The 23,941-nt window shown below is 52.8% G+C and overlaps 1 protein-coding gene across 2 annotated transcripts in view; it reads right to left on the bottom strand.

Moving 5' to 3' along the window:
- CFAP70 (cilia and flagella associated protein 70) overlaps window positions 1-23,941 on the bottom strand; it is a 149,060-nt gene that overhangs the window by 91,164 nt on the left and 33,955 nt on the right. Inside the window, exons 5-8 of one of the 2 annotated variants that reach the window (XM_063935053.1) lie at window positions 20,246-20,344; window positions 18,629-18,705; window positions 1,955-2,131; window positions 417-605 (exon numbers count right to left, since the gene is read on the bottom strand). In XM_063935053.1, coding sequence (XP_063791123.1) covers window positions 417-605; window positions 1,955-2,131; window positions 18,629-18,705; window positions 20,246-20,344 — 542 coding nt within the window. Of the gene's footprint in view, window positions 1-416; window positions 606-1,954; window positions 2,132-18,628; window positions 18,706-19,574; window positions 19,674-20,245; window positions 20,345-23,941 lie in introns of those variants that run through there. The other variant, XM_063935054.1, reaches the window with a different exon arrangement.

Raw genomic sequence — 23,941 nt, 5'->3', positions numbered from 1 at the left:
TAAATTGCAGTGTAAAAATAAAGCAGCCAGTATTTACCCTGCACAGAAACAAAATAACCCACCCAAATCTAACTCTCTCTGCACATGTTATGTCTGCCCCACCTGCAGTGCACATGGTTTTGTCCATCTGCTAACAAATTTGCTGCTACGATGAGGTCAGAATTACTCCCCAAGTCAAAACAAAGTAGACAAGTATGAAGAAATTATAAGTGCAGTACATGGGTGATTCCGAGGCCTACACATCTCAGTCGTATCGCCACTTGTGACTGAATTGGCGTAACTGACCGGCAACAGGGCGATCGCACTTAGAGAAAAAAAGTTGTGTATCCAATTCCATTGTACGGTCAAAGTGTCTTTATACCTGGTACATTACCTTCTCTGCTGCTCATTTCCTCCTGTCACCGTATCTACTTTACCTCTTTCCCATTCATTTCTCCATCCTCTTCTTCATACACTTGTTCCAGGATGAAGGCTTCTGGGATATTCTGCGCTCCTGGAGCTGCGATTCCGCTGACGGGCCACCTCTTCTGCCGAGAGACTGTCTCGCTTTCCCCACCCGCCTTTAGGACTCCATTGGAGAATATAAGAGGGAGATCTCTCTGCATCTATATATAACAAATGGGTTACACTAGTAAGTAGTAAACACAATCATATTTCCTCCATATGTAACAAAACCCCACTTTTCTGATCTATCTGTGCATCATGCACCTATAATGATCCCCCAACGTACAGAGTAAGCCCTTAATATGCTCTTGGAAATCACATTTTGTGGTGCTTAGCACCAGTGGCTTCTTTATTAATCTGAATCCGCACCATGGGGGTCATTCCGAGTTGATCGCACGTAGCAACTTTTTGCTGCCTGTGCGATCAACTAGATGCCGCCTATGGGGGAGTGTTTTTTTGCATAGCAGGGCTGCGATCGCTTGTGCAGCCCTGCTATGCAAAAAAAAGTTTTGTGTAAAACAAGACCAAGGTTAGATTTACTTACCCTGTGCGATGAATCCAGCGTTGCAGGTCCCGGAATTGACGTCAGAGATCCGCCCTCCAAACGCCTGGACACGCCTGCGTTCGGATCTTCACGCCCAGAAAACGGTGAGTTGATGCCCCGGAACGCCTTCCTCCTGTCAATCTTCTTGCGTCTGTCGCCGGGCAACGGCGCGCCTGCGCAATGCGCGCGCCGAACATGTGCATTTCCATCCCGATCGCACGGCTGCGACGAAGCGCAGTGTGCGATCGGGTTGGAATGACCCCCAATGTGTACCCTGTACAGAGCCAATTACAGCCCAGTATCACCTGGTGTTGCTCTACAATACGAGCTCAGAGAGTAAAAGGCAACCGATGTATTCGGTGCCAGCAGAGTTCACCGATAATATTATGAGCCAGCTAAACTGAGGGACCAATAGTAGACAACAGGGAAATGGCATAAGACACATTACATATTCAGTGAATTCGGAAAAAAAGACAAACCCATCAATGCGTCATCATATAAGTAATTTCTCATAGAAACCTTTAATACTAGCTGCCCCCAATTACACCCTGTGGTAGCCAGGCCCAAAGTATCGTAAGTCTTCCTGTAAAATAATAAAATGCCTTTACTCTAAGCACACAGGACGGCCCAGTCCGTGTACAGAGATTGGTCTCAGTCTATCTTGTTTTCTGCAGCAGGGAACATAGGGTTTCCACAGGGAAACATCGGGGTGTAGTGGTGGATGAGGCATCCGGGCGCCAACAGTCAAAGCTTTAGGGAATACAACGTCATCAATCTCCTCTTAGCTGACTGTTACATTGACAAATCAATCCTAATGTCTCCCTTTATTAAGTCAACAGCCTGCATCTACACTGACTCCAGTCCGGGATGAGCTTCATATGAAATGACGCCCGGAGATGTACAGCATTTTCAGTATGGTTTAATAGAGGTTTATAAAGCGGCAAGATCAGCAGTCTTGTTTCTCACCTCCCCCTTTATGGGTATCTGCAGGCTGGCCACGTAGTTGAACTGTGGTCCTGTAGGGTTCCAGGAGTCAGGGACGCAATAAGCGGCTTCTACGGTCGCTCTGAGCAGGTTGCCATTACTTATCTGGGACTCAGTGAGTAAAGGCGCTGGGATAGACACAGACACCTCCAGGCTTGCCTAAAATGCAAACATTAAGAACACATGAAGCTAATAACTGGCACAAACTCTCTCAGGGTCCTCAGAACATAATAAACACCTCAGGCTAAATGGAATATTCTATGAGCTGCCGCAGGTACGGGTCTTTGTGTGAGTAAGCCCGTTTATTTTTAAAGCGCCAATCATTTACATGGCAATACCAGGTTGGTTTTGCATCGTAAAAGATTGCAGCTTTATAACTATAGGCCATATTCAGGTTTGTTAGCAAACCAAAGAAGTTAGCAATTGGGCAAAACCATATTGCATGCAGGTGGGGCAGATGTAACATGTGCAGAGAGAGTTACATTTGGGTGGGGGGTGTCCAAACTGAAATCTAAATTGCAGTCTAAAAATAAAGCAGACAGTATTTACCCTGCACAGAAACAATATAACCCACCCAAATCTAACTCTCTCTGCACATGTTACATCTGCCTCCCCTGCAGTGCACATGGTTTTGCCCAACTGCTTACTTTTTTGGATTGCTAACAAACCTGGTAACCCTCTATGGGGGTAATTCCAAGTTGATCGCAGCAGGATTTTTGTTAGCAGTTGGGCAAAACCATGTGCACTGCAGGGGGGGCAGATATAACATGTGCAGAGAGAGTTAGATTTGGGTGTGGTGTGTTCAATCTGCAATCTAATTTGCAGTGTAAAAATAAAGCAGCCAGTACCCTGCGCAGAAACAATATAACCCACCCAAATCTAACTCTCTCTGCACATGTTACATCTGCCTCCCCTGCAGTGCACATGGTTTTGCCCAACTGCTAACAAAAATCCTGCTGCGATCAACTCAGAATTACCCCCTATGTGCAGACTCGCAGGAAGGGGGTTATTCAGAGTCAGAAGCAGTTTTACTAAAATAGCAAAAACTGCTATGGATAAGATCACATGCTGAGGGCCGTTCAGCACGTCAAGGCCGCACCCAGCATGTGTTACGCCGCTCAGTATGTGTTACACCGCCCAGCATGTGTTACACCGCCCAGCATGTGTTACGCCGCACAGCATGTGTTACACCGCCCAGCATGTGTTACGCCGCCCAGCATGTGTTACGCCGCCCATCATGTGTTACGCCGCCCAGCATGTGTTACGCCGCCCAGCATGTGTTACTCCGCTCAGTATGTGTTACGCCGCCCAGCATGTGTTACGCTGCTCAGTATGTGTTACACCGCCCAGCATGTGTTACGCCGCCCAGCATGTGTTACGCCGCCCAGCATGTGTTACTCCGCTCAGTATGTGTTACGCCGCCCAGCATGTGTTACGCCGCTCAGTATGTGTTACGCCGCCCAGCATGTGTTACGCCGCCCAGCATGTGTTACGCCGCTCAGTATGTGTTACGCCGCCCAGCATGTGTTACGCCGCCCAGCATGTGTTACGCCGCCCAGCATGTGTTACTCCGCTCAGTATGTGTTACACCGCCCAGCATGTGTTACTCCGCCCAGCATGTGTTACACCGCTCAGTATGTGTTACGCCGCTCAGTATGTGTTACTCCGCTCAGTATGTGTTACACCGCCCAGCATGTGTTACGCCGCCCAGCATGTGTTACTCCGCTCAGTATGTGTTACACCGCCCAGCATGTGTTACGCCGCCCAGCATGTGTTACTCCGCTCAGTATGTGTTACACCGCCCAGCATGTGTTACACCGCTCAGTATGTGTTACGCCGCCCAGCATGTGTTACTCCGCTCAGTATGTGTTACACCGCCCAGCATGTGTTACGCCGCCCAGCATGTGTTACTCCGCTCAGTATGTGTTACACCGCCCAGCATGTGTTACGCCGCCCAGCATGTGTTACTCCGCTCAGTATGTGTTACACCGCCCAGCATGTGTTACACCGCTCAGTATGTGTTACGCCGCCCAGCATGTGTTACTCCGCTCAGTATGTGTTACACCGCCCAGCATGTGTTACACCGCTCAGTATGTGTTACGCCGCCCAGCATGTGTTACTCCGCTCAGTATGTGTTACGCCGCCCACATTGTGTTACGCCGCTCAGTATGTGTTACTCCGCTCAGTATGTGTTACGCCGCCCAGCATGTGTTACACCGCTCAGTATGTGTTACGCCGCCCAGCATGTGTTACGCCGCTCAGTATGTGTTACTCCGCTCAGTATGTGTTACACCGCCCAGCATGTGTTACGCCGCCCAGCATGTGTTACTCCGCTCAGTATGTGTTACACCGCCCAGCATGTGTTACGCCGCCCAGCATGTGTTACTCCGCTCAGTATGTGTTACACCGCCCAGCATGTGTTACGCCGCCCAGCATGTGTTACTCCGCTCAGTATGTGTTACACCGCCCAGCATGTGTTACGCCGCCCAGCATGTGTTACTCCGCTCAGTATGTGTTACTCCGCTCAGTATGTGTTACTCCGCTCAGTATGTGTTACACCGCCCAGCATGTGTTACGCCGCCCAGCATGTGTTACTCCGCTCAGTATGTGTTACACCGCCCAGCATGTGTTACGCCGCCCAGCATGTGTTACTCCGCTCAGTATGTGTTACACCGCCCAGCATGTGTTACGCCGCCCAGCATGTGTTACTCCGCTCAGTATGTGTTACGCCGCACAGCATGTGTTACGCCGCCCAGCATGTGTTACTCCGCTCAGTATGTGTTACGCCGCACAGCATGTGTTACGCCGCCCAGCATGTGTTACGCCGCCAACATGTGTTACTCCGCTCAGTATGTGTTACGCCGCACAGCATGTGTTACGCCGCCAACATGTGTTACTCCGCTCAGTATGTGTTACGCCGCCCAGCATGTGTTACGCCGCTCAGTATGTGTTACACCGCCCAGCATGTGTTACTCCGCTCAGTATGTGTTACACCGCCCAGCATGTGTTACGCCGCCCAGCATGTGTTACTCCGCTCAGTATGTGTTACGCCGCCCAGCATGTGTTACGCCGCCCAGCATGTGTTACGCCGCCCAGCATGTGTTACGCCGCCCAGCATGTGTTACGCCGCCCAGCATGTGTTACGCCGCCCAGCATGTGTTACTCCGCTCAGTATGTGTTACGCCGCCCAGCATGTGTTACGCCGCCCAGCATGTGTTACTCCGCTCAGTATGTGTTACACCGCCCAGCATGTGTTACGCCGCTCAGTATGTGTTACACCGCCCAGCATGTGTTACACCGCTCAGTATGTGTTACGCCGCCAACATGTGTTACGCCGCCCAGCATGTGTTACGCCGCCCAGCATGTGTTACTCCGCTCAGTATGTGTTACGCCGCCCAGCATGTGTTACGCCGCCCAGCATGTGTTACGCCGCCCAGCATGTGTTACGCCGCCCAGCATGTGTTACTCCGCTCAGTATGTGTTACGCCGCCCAGCATGTGTTACGCCGCCCAGCATGTGTTACTCCGCTCAGTATGTGTTACACCGCCCAGCATGTGTTACGCCGCTCAGTATGTGTTACACCGCCCAGCATGTGTTACTCCGCTCAGTATGTGTTACTCCGCTCAGTATGTGTTACACCGCTCAGTATGTGTTACACCGCCCAGCATGTGTTACGCCGCACAGCATGTGTTACGCCGCACAGCATGTGTTACGCCGCCCATCATGTGTTACGCCGCACAGCATGTGTTACGCCGCTCAGTATGTGTTACACCGCCCAGCATGTGTTACTCCGCTCAGCATGTGTTACGCCGCCCAGCATGTGTTACGCCGCCCAGCATGTGTTACGCCGCCCAGCATGTGTTACTCCGCCCAGCATGTGTTACGCCGCCCAGCATGTGTTACTCCGCCCAGCATGTGTTACTCCGCTCAGTATGTGTTACACCGCCCAGCATGTGTTACGCCGCACAGCATGTGTTACGCCGCTCAGTATGTGTTACACCGCCCAGCATGTGTTACTCCGCTCAGCATGTGTTACACCGCCCAGCATGTGTTACTCCGCTCAGTATGTGTTACACCGCCCAGCATGTGTTACTCCGCTCAGTATGTGTTACACCGCCCAGCATGTGTTACGCCGCACAGCATGTGTTACGCCGCTCAGTATGTGTTACACCGCCCAGCATGTGTTACGCCGCACAGCATGTGTTACACCGCTCAGCATGTGTTACGCCGCCCAGCATGTGTTACGCCGCCCATCATGTGTTACGCCGCACAGCATGTGTTACGCCGCCCAGCATGTGTTACTCCGCTCAGTATGTGTTACGCCGCCCAGCATGTGTTACGCCGCCCAGCATGTGTTACGCCGCCAACATGTGTTACTCCGCTCAGTATGTGTTACGCCGCACAGCATGTGTTACGCCGCTCAGTATGTGTTACACCGCCCAGCATGTGTTACGCCGCCAACATGTGTTACTCCGCTCAGTATGTGTTACGCCGCACAGCATGTGTTACGCCGCCAACATGTGTTACTCCGCTCAGTATGTGTTACGCCGCCCAGCATGTGTTACGCCGCTCAGTATGTGTTACACCGCCCAGCATGTGTTACTCCGCTCAGTATGTGTTACGCCGCCCAGCATGTGTTACGCCGCTCAGTATGTGTTACACCGCCCAGCATGTGTTACGCCGCCCAGCATGTGTTACGCCGCCCAGCATGTGTTACTCCGCTCAGTATGTGTTACGCCGCCCAGCATGTGTTACGCCGCCCAGCATGTGTTACGCCGCTCAGTATGTGTTACTCCGCTCAGTATGTGTTACACCGCCCAGCATGTGTTACGCCGCTCAGTATGTGTTACTCCGCTCAGTATGTGTTACGCCGCCCAGCATGTGTTACGCCGCTCAGTATGTGTTACGCCGCACAGCATGTGTTACGCCGCACAGCATGTGTTACTCCGCTCAGTATGTGTTACGCCGCCCAGCATGTGTTACTCCGCTCAGTATGTGTTACGCCGCCCAGCATGTGTTACTCCGCTCAGTATGTGTTACGCCGCCCAGCATGTGTTACGCCGCACAGCATGTGTTACGCCGCCCAGCATGTGTTACGCCGCCCATCATGTGTTACGCCGCACAGCATGTGTTACGCCGCTCAGTATGTGTTACACCGCCCAGCATGTGTTACGCCGCCCAGCATGTGTTACGCCGCACAGCATGTGTTACGCCGCCCAGCATGTGTTACGCCGCCCAGCATGTGTTACGCCGCTCAGTATGTGTTACGCCGCCCAGCATGTGTTACGCCGCCCAGCATGTGTTACGCCGCTCAGTATGTGTTACACCGCCCAGCATGTGTTACTCCGCTCAGCATGTGTTACACCGCCCAGCATGTGTTACTCCGCTCAGTATGTGTTACGCCGCCCATCATGTGTTACGCCGCACAGCATGTGTTACGCCGCCCAGCATGTGTTACGCCGCCCAGCATGTGTTACGCCGCTCAGTATGTGTTACGCCGCCCAGCATGTGTTACGCCGCCCAGCATGTGTTACGCCGCCCATCATGTGTTACGCCGCACAGCATGTGTTACGCCGCTCAGTATGTGTTACGCCGCCCAGCATGTGTTACACCGCCCAGCATGTGTTACGCCGCACAGCATGTGTTACGCCGCTCAGTATGTGTTACTCCGCTCAGTATGTGTTACGCCGCACAGCATGTGTTACTCCGCTCAGTATGTGTTACACCGCCCAGCATGTGTTACGCCGCCCAGCATGTGTTACTCCGCTCAGTATGTGTTACGCCGCACAGCATGTGTTACGCCGCCAACATGTGTTACTCCGCTCAGTATGTGTTACTCCGCTCAGTATGTGTTACGCCGCCCAGCATGTGTTACGCCGCTCAGTATGTGTTACTCCGCTCAGTATGTGTTACACCGCCCAGCATGTGTTACGCCGCTCAGTATGTGTTACACCGCCCAGCATGTGTTACTCCGCTCAGTATGTGTTACGCCGCTCAGTATGTGTTACACCGCCCAGCATGTGTTACTCCGCTCAGTATGTGTTACGCCGCCCAGCATGTGTTACGCCGCTCAGTATGTGTTACGCCGCTCAGTATGTGTTACACCGCCCAGCATGTGTTACGCCGCTCAGTATGTGTTACTCCGCTCAGTATGTGTTACGCCGCTCAGTATGTGTTACACCGCCCAGCATGTGTTACTCCGCTCAGTATGTGTTACGCCGCCCAGCATGTGTTACGCCGCTCAGTATGTGTTACGCCGCTCAGTATGTGTTACACCGCCCAGCATGTGTTACGCCGCTCAGTATGTGTTACTCCGCTCAGTATGTGTTACGCCGCTCAGTATGTGTTACACCGCCCAGCATGTGTTACGCCGCCCAGCATGTGTTACGCCGCTCAGTATGTGTTACGCCGCCCAGCATGTGTTACGCCGCCCAGCATGTGTTACGCCGCCCAGCATGTGTTACGCCGCCCAGCATGTGTTACGCCGCCCAGCATGTGTTACTCCGCTCAGTATGTGTTACGCCGCCCAGCATGTGTTACGCCGCCCAGCATGTGTTACTCCGCTCAGTATGTGTTACACCGCCCAGCATGTGTTACGCCGCTCAGTATGTGTTACACCGCCCAGCATGTGTTACGCCGCTCAGTATGTGTTACGCCGCACAGCATGTGTTACGCCGCACAGCATGTGTTACTCCGCTCAGTATGTGTTACGCCGCCCAGCATGTGTTACACCGCTCAGTATGTGTTACACCGCCCAGCATGTGTTACGCCGCTCAGTATGTGTTACGCCGCACAGCATGTGTTACGCCGCACAGCATGTGTTACTCCGCTCAGTATGTGTTACGCCGCCCAGCATGTGTTACGCCGCACAGCATGTGTTACGCCGCCCAGCATGTGTTACGCCGCCCATCATGTGTTACGCCGCACAGCATGTGTTACGCCGCTCAGTATGTGTTACACCGCCCAGCATGTGTTACTCCGCTCAGCATGTGTTACGCCGCCCAGCATGTGTTACGCCGCCCAGCATGTGTTACGCCGCCCAGCATGTGTTACTCCGCTCAGTATGTGTTACACCGCCCAGCATGTGTTACGCCGCACAGCATGTGTTACGCCGCTCAGTATGTGTTACACCGCCCAGCATGTGTTACTCCGCTCAGCATGTGTTACACCGCCCAGCATGTGTTACTCCGCTCAGTATGTGTTACACCGCCCAGCATGTGTTACTCCGCTCAGTATGTGTTACACCGCCCAGCATGTGTTACGCCGCACAGCATGTGTTACACCGCTCAGCATGTGTTACGCCGCCCAGCATGTGTTACGCCGCCCATCATGTGTTACGCCGCACAGCATGTGTTACGCCGCCCAGCATGTGTTACTCCGCTCAGTATGTGTTACGCCGCCCAGCATGTGTTACGCCGCCCAGCATGTGTTACGCCGCCAACATGTGTTACTCCGCTCAGTATGTGTTACGCCGCACAGCATGTGTTACGCCGCCAACATGTGTTACTCCGCTCAGTATGTGTTACGCCGCCCAGCATGTGTTACGCCGCTCAGTATGTGTTACACCGCCCAGCATGTGTTACTCCGCTCAGTATGTGTTACACCGCCCAGCATGTGTTACGCCGCCAACATGTGTTACTCCGCTCAGTATGTGTTACGCCGCACAGCATGTGTTACGCCGCCAACATGTGTTACTCCGCTCAGTATGTGTTACGCCGCCCAGCATGTGTTACGCCGCTCAGTATGTGTTACGCCGCCCAGCATGTGTTACTCCGCTCAGTATGTGTTACGCCGCCCAGCATGTGTTACGCCGCTCAGTATGTGTTACACCGCCCAGCATGTGTTACGCCGCCCAGCATGTGTTACGCCGCCCAGCATGTGTTACGCCGCCCAGCATGTGTTACTCCGCTCAGTATGTGTTACGCCGCCCAGCATGTGTTACGCCGCCCAGCATGTGTTACTCCGCTCAGTATGTGTTACGCCGCCCAGCATGTGTTACACCGCCCAGCATGTGTTACGCCGCTCAGTATGTGTTACGCCGCACAGCATGTGTTACGCCGCACAGCATGTGTTACGCCGCTCAGTATGTGTTACACCGCCCAGCATGTGTTACTCCGCTCAGTATGTGTTACGCCGCCCAGCATGTGTTACGCCGCACAGCATGTGTTACGCCGCCCAGCATGTGTTACGCCGCCCATCATGTGTTACGCCGCACAGCATGTGTTACGCCGCTCAGTATGTGTTACACCGCCCAGCATGTGTTACTCCGCTCAGCATGTGTTACGCCGCCCAGCATGTGTTACGCCGCCCAGCATGTGTTACGCCGCCCAGCATGTGTTACTCCGCTCAGTATGTGTTACACCGCCCAGCATGTGTTACGCCGCTCAGTATGTGTTACACCGCCCAGCATGTGTTACTCCGCTCAGCATGTGTTACACCGCCCAGCATGTGTTACTCCGCTCAGTATGTGTTACGCCGCCCAGCATGTGTTACGCCGCACAGCATGTGTTACGCCGCCCAGCATGTGTTACTCCGCTCAGTATGTGTTACACCGCCCAGCATGTGTTACGCCGCTCAGTATGTGTTACACCGCCCAGCATGTGTTACTCCGCTCAGCATGTGTTACACCGCCCAGCATGTGTTACGCCGCCCAGCATGTGTTACGCCGCCCAGCATGTGTTACTCCGCTCAGTATGTGTTACACCGCCCAGCATGTGTTACGCCGCTCAGTATGTGTTACACCGCCCAGCATGTGTTACTCCGCTCAGCATGTGTTACACCGCCCAGCATGTGTTACTCCGCTCAGTATGTGTTACACCGCCCAGCATGTGTTACTCCGCTCAGTATGTGTTACACCGCCCAGCATGTGTTACGCCGCCCAGCATGTGTTACTCCGCTCAGTATGTGTTACACCGCCCAGCATGTGTTACGCCGCTCAGTATGTGTTACACCGCCCAGCATGTGTTACTCCGCTCAGCATGTGTTACACCGCCCAGCATGTGTTACGCCGCCCAGCATGTGTTACGCCGCCCAGCATGTGTTACTCCGCTCAGTATGTGTTACACCGCCCAGCATGTGTTACGCCGCTCAGTATGTGTTACACCGCCCAGCATGTGTTACTCCGCTCAGCATGTGTTACACCGCCCAGCATGTGTTACTCCGCTCAGTATGTGTTACACCGCCCAGCATGTGTTACTCCGCTCAGTATGTGTTACACCGCCCAGCATGTGTTACGCCGCCCAGCATGTGTTACTCCGCTCAGTATGTGTTACACCGCCCAGCATGTGTTACTCCGCTCAGTATGTGTTACACCGCCCAGCATGTGTTACGCCGCCCAGCATGTGTTACGCCGCTCAGAATGTGTTACACCGCCCAGCATGTGTTACGCCGCACAGCATGTGTTACACCGCTCAGCATGTGTTACGCCGCCCAGCATGTGTTACGCCGCCCATCATGTGTTACGCCGCACAGCATGTGTTACGCCGCCCAGCATGTGTTACTCCGCTCAGTATGTGTTACGCCGCCCAGCATGTGTTACGCCGCCCAGCATGTGTTACGCCGCACAGCATGTGTTACGCCGCCCAGCATGTGTTACTCCGCTCAGTATGTGTTACACCGCCCAGCATGTGTTACGCCGCTCAGTATGTGTTACACCGCCCAGCATGTGTTACGCCGCTCAGTATGTGTTACACCGCTCAGTATGTGTTACACCGCACAGCATGTGTTACGCCGCCCAGCATGTGTTACTCCGCTCAGTATGTGTTACACCGCTCAGTATGTGTTACACCGCCCAGCATGTGTTACGCCGCTCAGTATGTGTTACACCGCCCAGCATGTGTTACTCCGCTCAGCATGTGTTACACCGCCCAGCATGTGTTACTCCGCTCAGTATGTGTTACACCGCCCAGCATGTGTTACTCCGCTCAGCATGTGTTACACCGCCCAGCATGTGTTACTCCGCACAGCATGTGTTACGCCGCCCAGCATGTGTTACGCCGCCCAGCATGTGTTACGCCGCTCAGTATGTGTTACGCCGCCCAGCATGTGTTACGCCGCCCAGCATGTGTTACGCCGCCCATCATGTGTTACGCCGCACAGCATGTGTTACGCCGCTCAGTATGTGTTACGCCGCCCAGCATGTGTTACACCGCCCAGCATGTGTTACGCCGCACAGCATGTGTTACGCCGCTCAGTATGTGTTACTCCGCTCAGTATGTGTTACGCCGCACAGCATGTGTTACTCCGCTCAGTATGTGTTACACCGCCCAGCATGTGTTACGCCGCCCAGCATGTGTTACTCCGCTCAGTATGTGTTACGCCGCACAGCATGTGTTACGCCGCCAACATGTGTTACTCCGCTCAGTATGTGTTACTCCGCTCAGTATGTGTTACGCCGCCCAGCATGTGTTACGCCGCTCAGTATGTGTTACTCCGCTCAGTATGTGTTACACCGCCCAGCATGTGTTACGCCGCTCAGTATGTGTTACACCGCCCAGCATGTGTTACTCCGCTCAGTATGTGTTACGCCGCTCAGTATGTGTTACACCGCCCAGCATGTGTTACTCCGCTCAGTATGTGTTACGCCGCCCAGCATGTGTTACGCCGCTCAGTATGTGTTACGCCGCTCAGTATGTGTTACACCGCCCAGCATGTGTTACGCCGCTCAGTATGTGTTACTCCGCTCAGTATGTGTTACGCCGCTCAGTATGTGTTACACCGCCCAGCATGTGTTACGCCGCCCAGCATGTGTTACGCCGCTCAGTATGTGTTACGCCGCCCAGCATGTGTTACGCCGCCCAGCATGTGTTACGCCGCCCAGCATGTGTTACGCCGCCCAGCATGTGTTACGCCGCCCAGCATGTGTTACGCCGCCCAGCATGTGTTACTCCGCTCAGTATGTGTTACGCCGCCCAGCATGTGTTACGCCGCCCAGCATGTGTTACTCCGCTCAGTATGTGTTACACCGCCCAGCATGTGTTACGCCGCTCAGTATGTGTTACACCGCCCAGCATGTGTTACGCCGCTCAGTATGTGTTACGCCGCACAGCATGTGTTACGCCGCACAGCATGTGTTACTCCGCTCAGTATGTGTTACGCCGCCCAGCATGTGTTACACCGCTCAGTATGTGTTACACCGCCCAGCATGTGTTACGCCGCTCAGTATGTGTTACGCCGCACAGCATGTGTTACGCCGCACAGCATGTGTTACTCCGCTCAGTATGTGTTACGCCGCCCAGCATGTGTTACGCCGCACAGCATGTGTTACGCCGCCCAGCATGTGTTACGCCGCCCATCATGTGTTACGCCGCACAGCATGTGTTACGCCGCTCAGTATGTGTTACACCGCCCAGCATGTGTTACTCCGCTCAGCATGTGTTACGCCGCCCAGCATGTGTTACGCCGCCCAGCATGTGTTACGCCGCCCAGCATGTGTTACTCCGCTCAGTATGTGTTACACCGCCCAGCATGTGTTACGCCGCACAGCATGTGTTACGCCGCTCAGTATGTGTTACACCGCCCAGCATGTGTTACTCCGCTCAGCATGTGTTACACCGCCCAGCATGTGTTACTCCGCTCAGTATGTGTTACACCGCCCAGCATGTGTTACTCCGCTCAGTATGTGTTACACCGCCCAGCATGTGTTACGCCGCACAGCATGTGTTACACCGCTCAGCATGTGTTACGCCGCCCAGCATGTGTTACGCCGCCCATCATGTGTTACGCCGCACAGCATGTGTTACGCCGCCCAGCATGTGTTACTCCGCTCAGTATGTGTTACGCCGCCCAGCATGTGTTACGCCGCCCAGCATGTGTTACGCCGCCAACATGTGTTACTCCGCTCAGTATGTGTTACGCCGCACAGCATGTGTTACGCCGCCAACATGTGTTACTCCGCTCAGTATGTGTTACGCCGCCCAGCATGTGTTACGCCGCTCAGTATGTGTTACACCGCCCAGCATGTGTTACTCCGCTCAGTATGTGTTACACCGCCCAGCATGTGTTACGCCGCCAACATGTGTTACTCCGCTCAGTATGTGTTACGCCGCACAGCATGTGTTACGCCGCCAACATGTGTTACTCCGCTCAGTATGTGTTACGCCGCCCAGCATGTGTTACGCCGCTCAGTATGTGTTACGCCGCCCAGCATGTGTTACTCCGCTCAGTATGTGTTACGCCGCCCAGCATGTGTTACGCCGCTCAGTATGTGTTACACCGCCCAGCATGTGTTACGCCGCCCAGCATGTGTTACGCCGCCCAGCATGTGTTACGCCGCCCAGCATGTGTTACTCCGCTCAGTATGTGTTACGCCGCCCAGCATGTGTTACGCCGCCCAGCATGTGTTACTCCGCTCAGTATGTGTTACGCCGCCCAGCATGTGTTACACCGCCCAGCATGTGTTACGCCGCTCAGTATGTGTTACGCCGCACAGCATGTGTTACGCCGCACAGCATGTGTTACGCCGCTCAGTATGTGTTACACCGCCCAGCATGTGTTACTCCGCTCAGTATGTGTTACGCCGCCCAGCATGTGTTACGCCGCACAGCATGTGTTACGCCGCCCAGCATGTGTTACGCCGCCCATCATGTGTTACGCCGCACAGCATGTGTTACGCCGCTCAGTATGTGTTACACCGCCCAGCATGTGTTACTCCGCTCAGCATGTGTTACGCCGCCCAGCATGTGTTACGCCGCCCAGCATGTGTTACGCCGCCCAGCATGTGTTACTCCGCTCAGTATGTGTTACACCGCCCAGCATGTGTTACGCCGCTCAGTATGTGTTACACCGCCCAGCATGTGTTACTCCGCTCAGCATGTGTTACACCGCCCAGCATGTGTTACTCCGCTCAGTATGTGTTACGCCGCCCAGCATGTGTTACGCCGCACAGCATGTGTTACGCCGCCCAGCATGTGTTACTCCGCTCAGTATGTGTTACACCGCCCAGCATGTGTTACGCCGCTCAGTATGTGTTACACCGCCCAGCATGTGTTACTCCGCTCAGCATGTGTTACACCGCCCAGCATGTGTTACGCCGCCCAGCATGTGTTACGCCGCCCAGCATGTGTTACTCCGCTCAGTATGTGTTACACCGCCCAGCATGTGTTACGCCGCTCAGTATGTGTTACACCGCCCAGCATGTGTTACTCCGCTCAGCATGTGTTACACCGCCCAGCATGTGTTACTCCGCTCAGTATGTGTTACACCGCCCAGCATGTGTTACTCCGCTCAGTATGTGTTACACCGCCCAGCATGTGTTACGCCGCCCAGCATGTGTTACTCCGCTCAGTATGTGTTACACCGCCCAGCATGTGTTACGCCGCTCAGTATGTGTTACACCGCCCAGCATGTGTTACTCCGCTCAGCATGTGTTACACCGCCCAGCATGTGTTACGCCGCCCAGCATGTGTTACGCCGCCCAGCATGTGTTACTCCGCTCAGTATGTGTTACACCGCCCAGCATGTGTTACGCCGCTCAGTATGTGTTACACCGCCCAGCATGTGTTACTCCGCTCAGCATGTGTTACACCGCCCAGCATGTGTTACTCCGCTCAGTATGTGTTACACCGCCCAGCATGTGTTACTCCGCTCAGTATGTGTTACACCGCCCAGCATGTGTTACGCCGCCCAGCATGTGTTACTCCGCTCAGTATGTGTTACACCGCCCAGCATGTGTTACTCCGCTCAGTATGTGTTACACCGCCCAGCATGTGTTACGCCGCCCAGCATGTGTTACGCCGCTCAGTATGTGTTACACCGCCCAGCATGTGTTACGCCGCACAGCATGTGTTACACCGCTCAGCATGTGTTACGCCGCCCAGCATGTGTTACGCCGCCCATCATGTGTTACGCCGCACAGCATGTGTTACGCCGCCCAGCATGTGTTACTCCGCTCAGTATGTGTTACGCCGCCCAGCATGTGTTACGCCGCCCAGCATGTGTTACGCCGCACAGCATGTGTTACGCCGCCCAGCATGTGTTACTCCGCTCAGTATGTGTTACACCGCCCAGCATGTGTTACGCCGCTCAGTATGTGTTACACCGCCCAGCATGTGTTACGCCGCTCAGTATGTGTTACACCGCTCAGTATGTGTTACACCGCACAGCATGTGTTACGCCGCCCAGCATGTGTTACTCCGCTCAGTATGTGTTACACCGCTCAGTATGTGTTACACCGCCCAGCATGTGTTACGCCGCTCAGTATGTGTTACACCGCCCAGCATGTGTTACTCCGCTCAGCATGTGTTACACCGCCCAGCATGTGTTACTCCGCTCAGTATGTGTTACACCGCCCAGCATGTGTTACTCCGCTCAGTATGTGTTACACCGCCCAGCATGTGTTACGCCGCCCAGCATGTGTTACTCCGCTCAGTATGTGTTACACCGCCCAGCATGTGTTACTCCGCTCAGTATGTGTTACACCGCCCAGCATGTGTTACGCCGCCCAGCATGTGTTACGCCGCTCAGTATGTGTTACACCGCCCAGCATGTGTTACGCCGCACAGCATGTGTTACACCGCTCAGCATGTGTTACGCCGCCCAGCATGTGTTACGCCGCCCATCATGTGTTACGCCGCACAGCATGTGTTACGCCGCCCAGCATGTGTTACTCCGCTCAGTATGTGTTACACCGCTCAGTATGTGTTACACCGCCCAGCATGTGTTACACCGCTCAGTATGTGTTACACCGCACAGCATGTGTTACGCCGCTCAGTATGTGTTACGCCGCACAGCATGTGTTACGCCGCTCAGTATGTGTTACGCCGGCCATCATGTGTTACGCCGCCCAGCATGTGTTACGCCGCCCATCATGTGTTACGCCGCACAGCATGTGTTACGCCGCTCAGTATGTGTTACACCGCCCAGCATGTGTTACTCCGCTCAGTATGTGTTACACCGCCCAGCATGTGTTACTCCGCTCAGTATGTGTTACGCCGCCCAGCATGTGTTACGCCGCACAGCATGTGTTACGCCGCACAGCATGTGTTACGCCGCACAGCATGTGTTACACCGCCCAGCATGTGTTACGCCGCTCAGTATGTGTTACACCGCCCAGCATGTGTTACTCCGCTCAGTATGTGTTACGCCGCCCAGCATGTGTTACGCCGCCCAGCATGTGTTACGCCGCCCAGCATGTGTTACGCCGCCCAGCATGTGTTACGCCGCCCAGCATGTGTTACGCCGCTCAGCAGTTGCATCGCAGAAAGCGGCAAATAGAGGTTGACTTCTGTATATGCAGCCAGGCTGTGTATACAGGTGCAGAACCGCCATGTTTCCCTCCGCAGGAATCGCAGGCGACGTCATCCAGCTGCCCTGAAAAATGGCCATGATACGCCTGCATTTCCTGTACCACTCCCGCCCCAATGCAGCGTCGCTGCCCCCGACCGCCTGTCAATCACTATGCGTTCACGGTTTATGCACAGATGCCCGAAAATTGTCTGTCTGCGTTTTTTTTCAAATCTGCGTCCAGGTCTGAATAACCAGCAAAGCCCGGCACCTCCGGCAGCTCACAGACTATTACATTTACCCCCTCTTTTCAGTTTAACATGGACGCCAAGTGGCTCCAGTTATAAAAAACATACAGTAGGTGTTTCTATAATGTGCACACCCTGCACCCATATATTATACTTACCCCTCCAGAGCCCCGCCGCGGCGTCCCTGTAGTGCGGACACAAATCACTTGGAAAATGGCTGCCACGCCCATTTCCGAGTGATTTGTGCATGTGCACTGGAGATGTCCTTGGGAACAAGGCGCCTGCGCCATGTTCCCGGAGACTTGCGCATGCGCAGTAAACTCTGGCATTATGTCAAGAGTCTATTGCTGCTGGAGAGGAGGAGGCTAGCGTCGGAGGCTACACGCGGGTCCCCTCCTCTCTATGTGCCTTATTCAGACCTGATCGCTGGGCAGCGGTTTTTGCTGTCCTGTGATCAGATAGTCGCCGCCTACTGGGGGAGTGTATTTTAGCTGTGCAGGTGTGCGATCCCATGTGTAGCAGAGCTGCTCAAACTGATTTTGTGCAGTCTCTGCGCAGCCCAGGACTTACTCAGCCGCTGCGATCACTTCAGCCTGTCCAGGACCGGAACTGACGTCAGGAACCCTCCCTGCAAACACTTGGACACGCCTGCGTTTTTCCAGACGCTCCCTGAAAACGGTCAGTTGCCACCCACAAACGCCTTCTTACTGTCAATCTCCTTGCGATCGCCCGTGCGATCGCTTTTTTCGCACCATCCCGCCGCTATGCACCGATGCCCGGTGCAGTCATCTGACGCGCCTGCGCATAGCGGTGCATACGCAGTTCGGACCTGATCGCAGGCTGTAAGAAAACACAGCCTAGCCATCAGGTCTGAATTACCCCCTTAAGACGCCCCTGATAAGATTTCAGAGCTAGCATACACAAGGTTCATGAAGGATTCTAATTAGTTAAATGAGGCAATCAAACCCTAAGCAGGATAATAACAATGCATTCACATAGCATTAAAATCACAGGAGAGAGGCTTTACCACCACCTCTAAGAGTTTGGAAAACCCAGTTGTGACCATAATGGATGTTGCAGAATCCATTGAAGCAGAGAATAAGGGGTGCCCAGGAAACTCAGACGTCCTTTCTCATTTACCCTTTAAACATAACCACTTGGGAATAGCCTGTAACGTCAGAAGTACCTTGGAATCCAGACGGGACTCCAGCAGTGAGCCAGTCACTGGGTACAGGGGAGCGGTCACCTTGAAGTTGCATTCTCCTGGGGACACAAAAGGTCAGTGGTGTATGAAAACACTATTATTTTGCTTTTGGCATAAACACATCATTCCCCACCCCATAGTATTAATGGAACTATAAATCCCAGCATGCTCTGCCAACAAGTGACTAAACATGCTGTGAATTATTCTGTCACTTACCAAAACAATCAGAGGTCACCTGTTTCCCAGTTGATGTGGAGCTACAAGTCCCAGCACGCCCTACCATTCAGGAGTTTGAAGGGCATGCTGGAACTTGTAGTTCCACAATGGAAGGTTGCCCAGCTCTGATACAAGTATGAAGGACCGATGTGCCTGTACTAACATAATAATAAATAATAAAGGCGGCTCTGTAAAAGCGCCTCCGGGTCTTCCCATTACGCGGAGGCTGTAATACATGAATAGGCCCAGCTGCAGATTCTGAGTATTGCCAGTATTTACAGAGTGGGGATTACAGTGAGAAGACAGGAGAGGAAAGCCGCACTGTGTGTGCCCTATAAAGTTATCAGGCAGTATAATAAATCTCTCTCTCTACAGCGGCCGTGCAGCTGGTACCTCTCAGCTCAGAATGTAAAGTATCTGGAGTATGCACAGAGGTGGGAGAGGTTCGGTGGCTGGTCACAGGGATGGTGTCCAAATCTCCATCACCGCTCAATCACATTGTGTAACTGGACACATCCAATACTGAGTGTGTACTGCTGTGGAACATTCCCAGGAATTATGGGTGCTTAACATGCCAACACGCCAACAAGCCGTTCCGCTCTACAACAACCAGAGAAGGATCAGAGTTTGGCTGCACTTTCTTCTACAGCATTTATACAGAGCCAACATCTCCGAGCGCTATACTGCCAGGAACAGCTGAAATGCTACGTACGGTTAGAACATGTTTCAGGTGGGCCCATGATCTCTCTCTTGCTATGTTTATACAGGCCTGGATCATCCATTAAGCCAGAGGTTTCCAAACATTGTCCTCAAGGCACCCTTGTGGTCCAGGTTTTAAGGATATCCATGGCTGAGCACATATGGTTAAATTAAATTGATTGAGGTAATAATTAAGTCGGCATCTGTGCCCAAGCATGGTTATCCTTAAAACCTGGACCGTTAGGGTGCCTTAAGGACCACGTTTGGGAACCTCTGCATTAAGCAACCCAGGCTCCTACTGAAGTGTTTTCCAACCACAGTCCTCAAAGCAAACTAACTCTCCACGTTTTAAGGATAGTCAGAGGTGACTTAATAAGTACCTCAATTATTGTGATTTAACCATCTGTGCTTAAGCATGGACATCAATAAAACCTGGACCATTGGTGTGTCTTGAGGATCAAGGTTGGGGAACGCTGGTCTAGTGGATACTGAGAAGCCACAATTACGCTAACCTATCCTAATGTGGGATTTTTTATATGGCAAACAGATAGGGTAATTCGTCATAAAGTCACAGATTGAAGACCGCCAATACACACTATGCGCTCCCTTTCATGTGTGCCTCAGGCGCTTAGGGTGTATTTAATAATAAATTCAAAAGTGAGCAAGATGTGTGGCTCCTCTCACCTCGCAGTAAGGGGAGCAAATCCACCGTTGCTTGTCCCAGGACAACGGTCTTCTCCTCCTTCTGCTTCTTCTCCTTGGGTAAGATCTCAATGACAGTCACTGGAGGGAGAAGAAGAAAAGTCAGCCTACAAAGAGCACCCTCTACAGCAGAGGTTCTCAAACTCGGTCCTCGGGGGCACACACAGTGCATGTTTTGCAGGTAACCCAGCAGGTGCACAGGTGTATTAATTACTCACTGACACATTTTAAAAGGTCCACAGGTGGAGCTAATAATTTCACTTGCGATTCTGTGAGGAGACCTGCAAAACATGCACTGTGTGTGCCCCCGAGGACCGAGTTTGAGAACCTCTGCTCTACAGTCTTAGCGCTAACTGGATTTGGAATCAGAGCGATGAAGATGTCACATCCATTTATCCCGGACAATGCGCCCAAAAGAGGAGAATATGGGGGGTAATTCAGAGTTGATCGCAGCAGCAAATTTGTTAGCAGTTGGGCAAAACCATGTGCACTGCAGGGGAGGCAGATATAACATGTGCAGAGACATTATTTTGTTTCTGTGCAGGGTAAATACTGGCTGCTTTATTTTTACACTGCAATTTAGATTGCAGATTGAACACACCCCACCCAAATCTAACTCTCTCTGCACATGTTATATCTGCCCCCCCTGCAGTGCACATGGTTTTGCCCAACTGCTAACAAAGTTCCTGCTGTTACCCCCCATGTGCACTGCAGGGGGGGGGGGGGTATAACATTTGTAGAAAGTGTTAGATTGGGGTGGGTTATTTTGTTTCTGTGCAGGGTAAATACTGGCTGCTTTATTTTTACACTGCAATTTAGATTTCAGTTTGAACACACCCCACCCAAATCTAACTCTCTCTGCACATGTTTCATCTGCCCCCCTGCAGTGCACATGGTTTTGACCAACTGCTAACAAAATTGCTGCTGCGATCAACTCTGAATTAGGCTCATGTCGGAACCGGATTTGGCCGTGGGATACAACAAAATAAGTGGATACGCAGCTAATCGACCGATCCACGTGTTTTCCGAAAAGTCGGAATTCCCGACTTGCTGGATGAATGGAGGCAGCATTGAATAGGTCGGAACCCCTTCTGACCTAAAAAATAAGAATTTACTTACCGATAATTCTATTTCTCGTAGTCCGTAGTGGATGCTGGGGACTCAGTCAGGACCATGGGGAATAGCGGCTCCGCAGGAGACAGGGCACAAAAGTAAAAGCTTTAGGATCAGGTGGTGTGCACTGGCTCCTCCCCCTATGACCCTCCTCCAAGCCTCAGTTAGGATACTGTGCCCGGACGAGCGTACACAATAAGGAAGGATTTTGAATCCCGGGTAAGACTCATACCAGCCACACCAATCACACTGTACAACCTGTGATCTGAACCCAGTTAACAGCATGATAACAGCGGAGCCTCTGAAAAGATGGCTCACAACAATAATAACCCGATTTTTGTAACAATAACTATGTACAAGTATTGCAGACAATCCGCACTTGGGATGGGCGCCCAGCATCCACTACGGACTACGAGAAATAGAATTATCGGTAAGTAAATTCTTATTTTCTCTGACGTCCTAAGTGGATGCTGGGGACTCCGTCAGGACCATGGGGATTATACCAAAGCTCCCAAACGGGCGGGAGAGTGCGGATGACTCTGCAGCACCGAGTGAGAGAACTCCAGGTCCTCCTCAGCCAGGGTGTGCCCCTGACCAAGTAGCAGCTCGGCAAAGTTGTAAAGCCGAGACCCCTCGGGCAGCCGCCCAAGATGAGCCCCCTTCCTTGTGGAATGGGCATTTACATATTTTGGCTGTGGCAGGCCTGCCACAGAATGTGCAAGCTGAATTGTACTACACATCCAACTAGCAATCGTCTGCTTAGAAGCAAGAGCACCCAGTTTGTTGGGTGCATACAGGATAACAGCAAGTCAGTTTTCCTGACTCCAGCCGTCCTGGAAACCTATATTTTCAGGGCCCTGACAACATCTAGCAACTTGGAGTCCTCCAAGTCCCTAGTAGCCGCAGGTACCACAATAAGCTGGTTCAGGTGAAACGCTGACACCACCTTAGGGAGAAACTGGGGACGAGTCCGCAGCTCTGCCCTGTCCGAATGGACAATCAGATATGGGCTTTTGTGAGACAAAGCCGCCAATTCTGACACTCGCCTGGCCGAGGCCAGGGCCAACATCATGGTCACTTTCCATGTGAGATATTTCAAATCCACAGATTTGAGCGGTTTAAACCAATGTGATTTGAGGAATCCCAGAACTACGTTGAGATCCCACAGTGCCACTGGAGGCACAAAAGGGGGTTGTATATGCAGTACTCCCTTGACAAACTTCTGGACTTCAGGAACTGAAGCCAATTTTTTCTGGAAGAAAATCGACAGGGCCGAAATTTGAACCTTAATGGACCCCAATTTGAGGCCCATAGACACTCCTGTTTGCAGGAAATGCAGGAATCGACCGAGTTGAAATTTCTTCGTGGGGCCTTCCTGGCCTCACACCACGCAACATATTTTCGCCACATGTGGTGATAATGTTGTGCGGTCACCTCCTTCCTGGCTTTGACCAGGGTAGGAATGACCTCTTCCGGAATGCCTTTTTCCCTTAGGATCCGGCGTTCAACCGCCATGCCGTCAAACGCAGCCGCGGTAAGTCTTGGAACAGACATGGTACTTGCTGAAGCAAGTCCCTTCTTAGCGGCAGAGGCCATGAGTCCTCTGTGAGCATCTCTTGAAGTTCCGGGTACCAAGTCCTTCTTGGCCAATCCGGAGCCACGAGTATAGTTCTTACTCCTCTACGTCTTATAATTCTCAGTACCTTAGGTATGAGAAGCAGAGGAGGGAACACATACACCGACTGGTACACCCACGGTGTTACCAGAACGTCCACAGCTATTGCCTGAGGGTCTCTTGACCTGGCGCAATACCTGTCCAGTTTTTTGTTCAGGCGGGACGCCATCATGTCCACCTTTGGTCTTTCCCAACGGTTCACAATCATGTGGAAGACTTCCCGATGAAGTCCCCACTCTCCCGGGTGGAGGTCGTGCTGAGGAAGTCTGCTTCCCAGTTGTCCACTCCCGGAATGAACACTGCTGACAGTGCTATCACATGATTTTCCGCCCAGCGAAGAATCCTTGCAGTTTCTGCCATTGCCCTCCTGCTTCTTGTGCCGCCCTGTCTGTTTACGTGGGCGACTGCCGTGATGTTGTCCCACTGGATCAATACCGGCTGACCTTGAAGCAGAGGTCTTGCTAAGCTTAGAGCATTGTAAATTGCTCTTAGCTCCAGTATATTTATGTGGAGAGAAGTCTCCAGACTTGATCACACTCCCTGGAAATTTTTTCCTTGTGTGACTGCTCCCCAGCCTTTCAGGCTGGCATCCGTGGTCACCAGGACCCAGTCCTGAATGCCGAATCTGTGGCCCTTTAGTAGATGAGCACTCTGCAGCCACCACAGAAGAGACACTCTTGTCCTTGGAGACAGGGTTATCCGCTGATGCATCTGAAGATGCGATCCGGACCATTTTTCCAGCAGATCCCACTGAAAAGTTCTTGCGTGAAATCTGCCGAATGGAATCGTTTCGTAAGAAGCCACCATTTTTCCCAGGACCCTTGTGCAATGATGCACTGACACTTTTCCTGGTTTTAGGAGGTTCCTGACTAGCTCGGATAACTCCCTGG

Source organism: Pseudophryne corroboree, chromosome 7 (assembly GCF_028390025.1).
Source record: "Pseudophryne corroboree isolate aPseCor3 chromosome 7, aPseCor3.hap2, whole genome shotgun sequence".
NCBI lineage: Eukaryota > Metazoa > Chordata > Amphibia > Anura > Myobatrachidae > Pseudophryne > Pseudophryne corroboree.
Note: the sequence above shows the minus strand (reverse complement) of the source record. Positions and strands in the feature narration are given on the sequence as shown.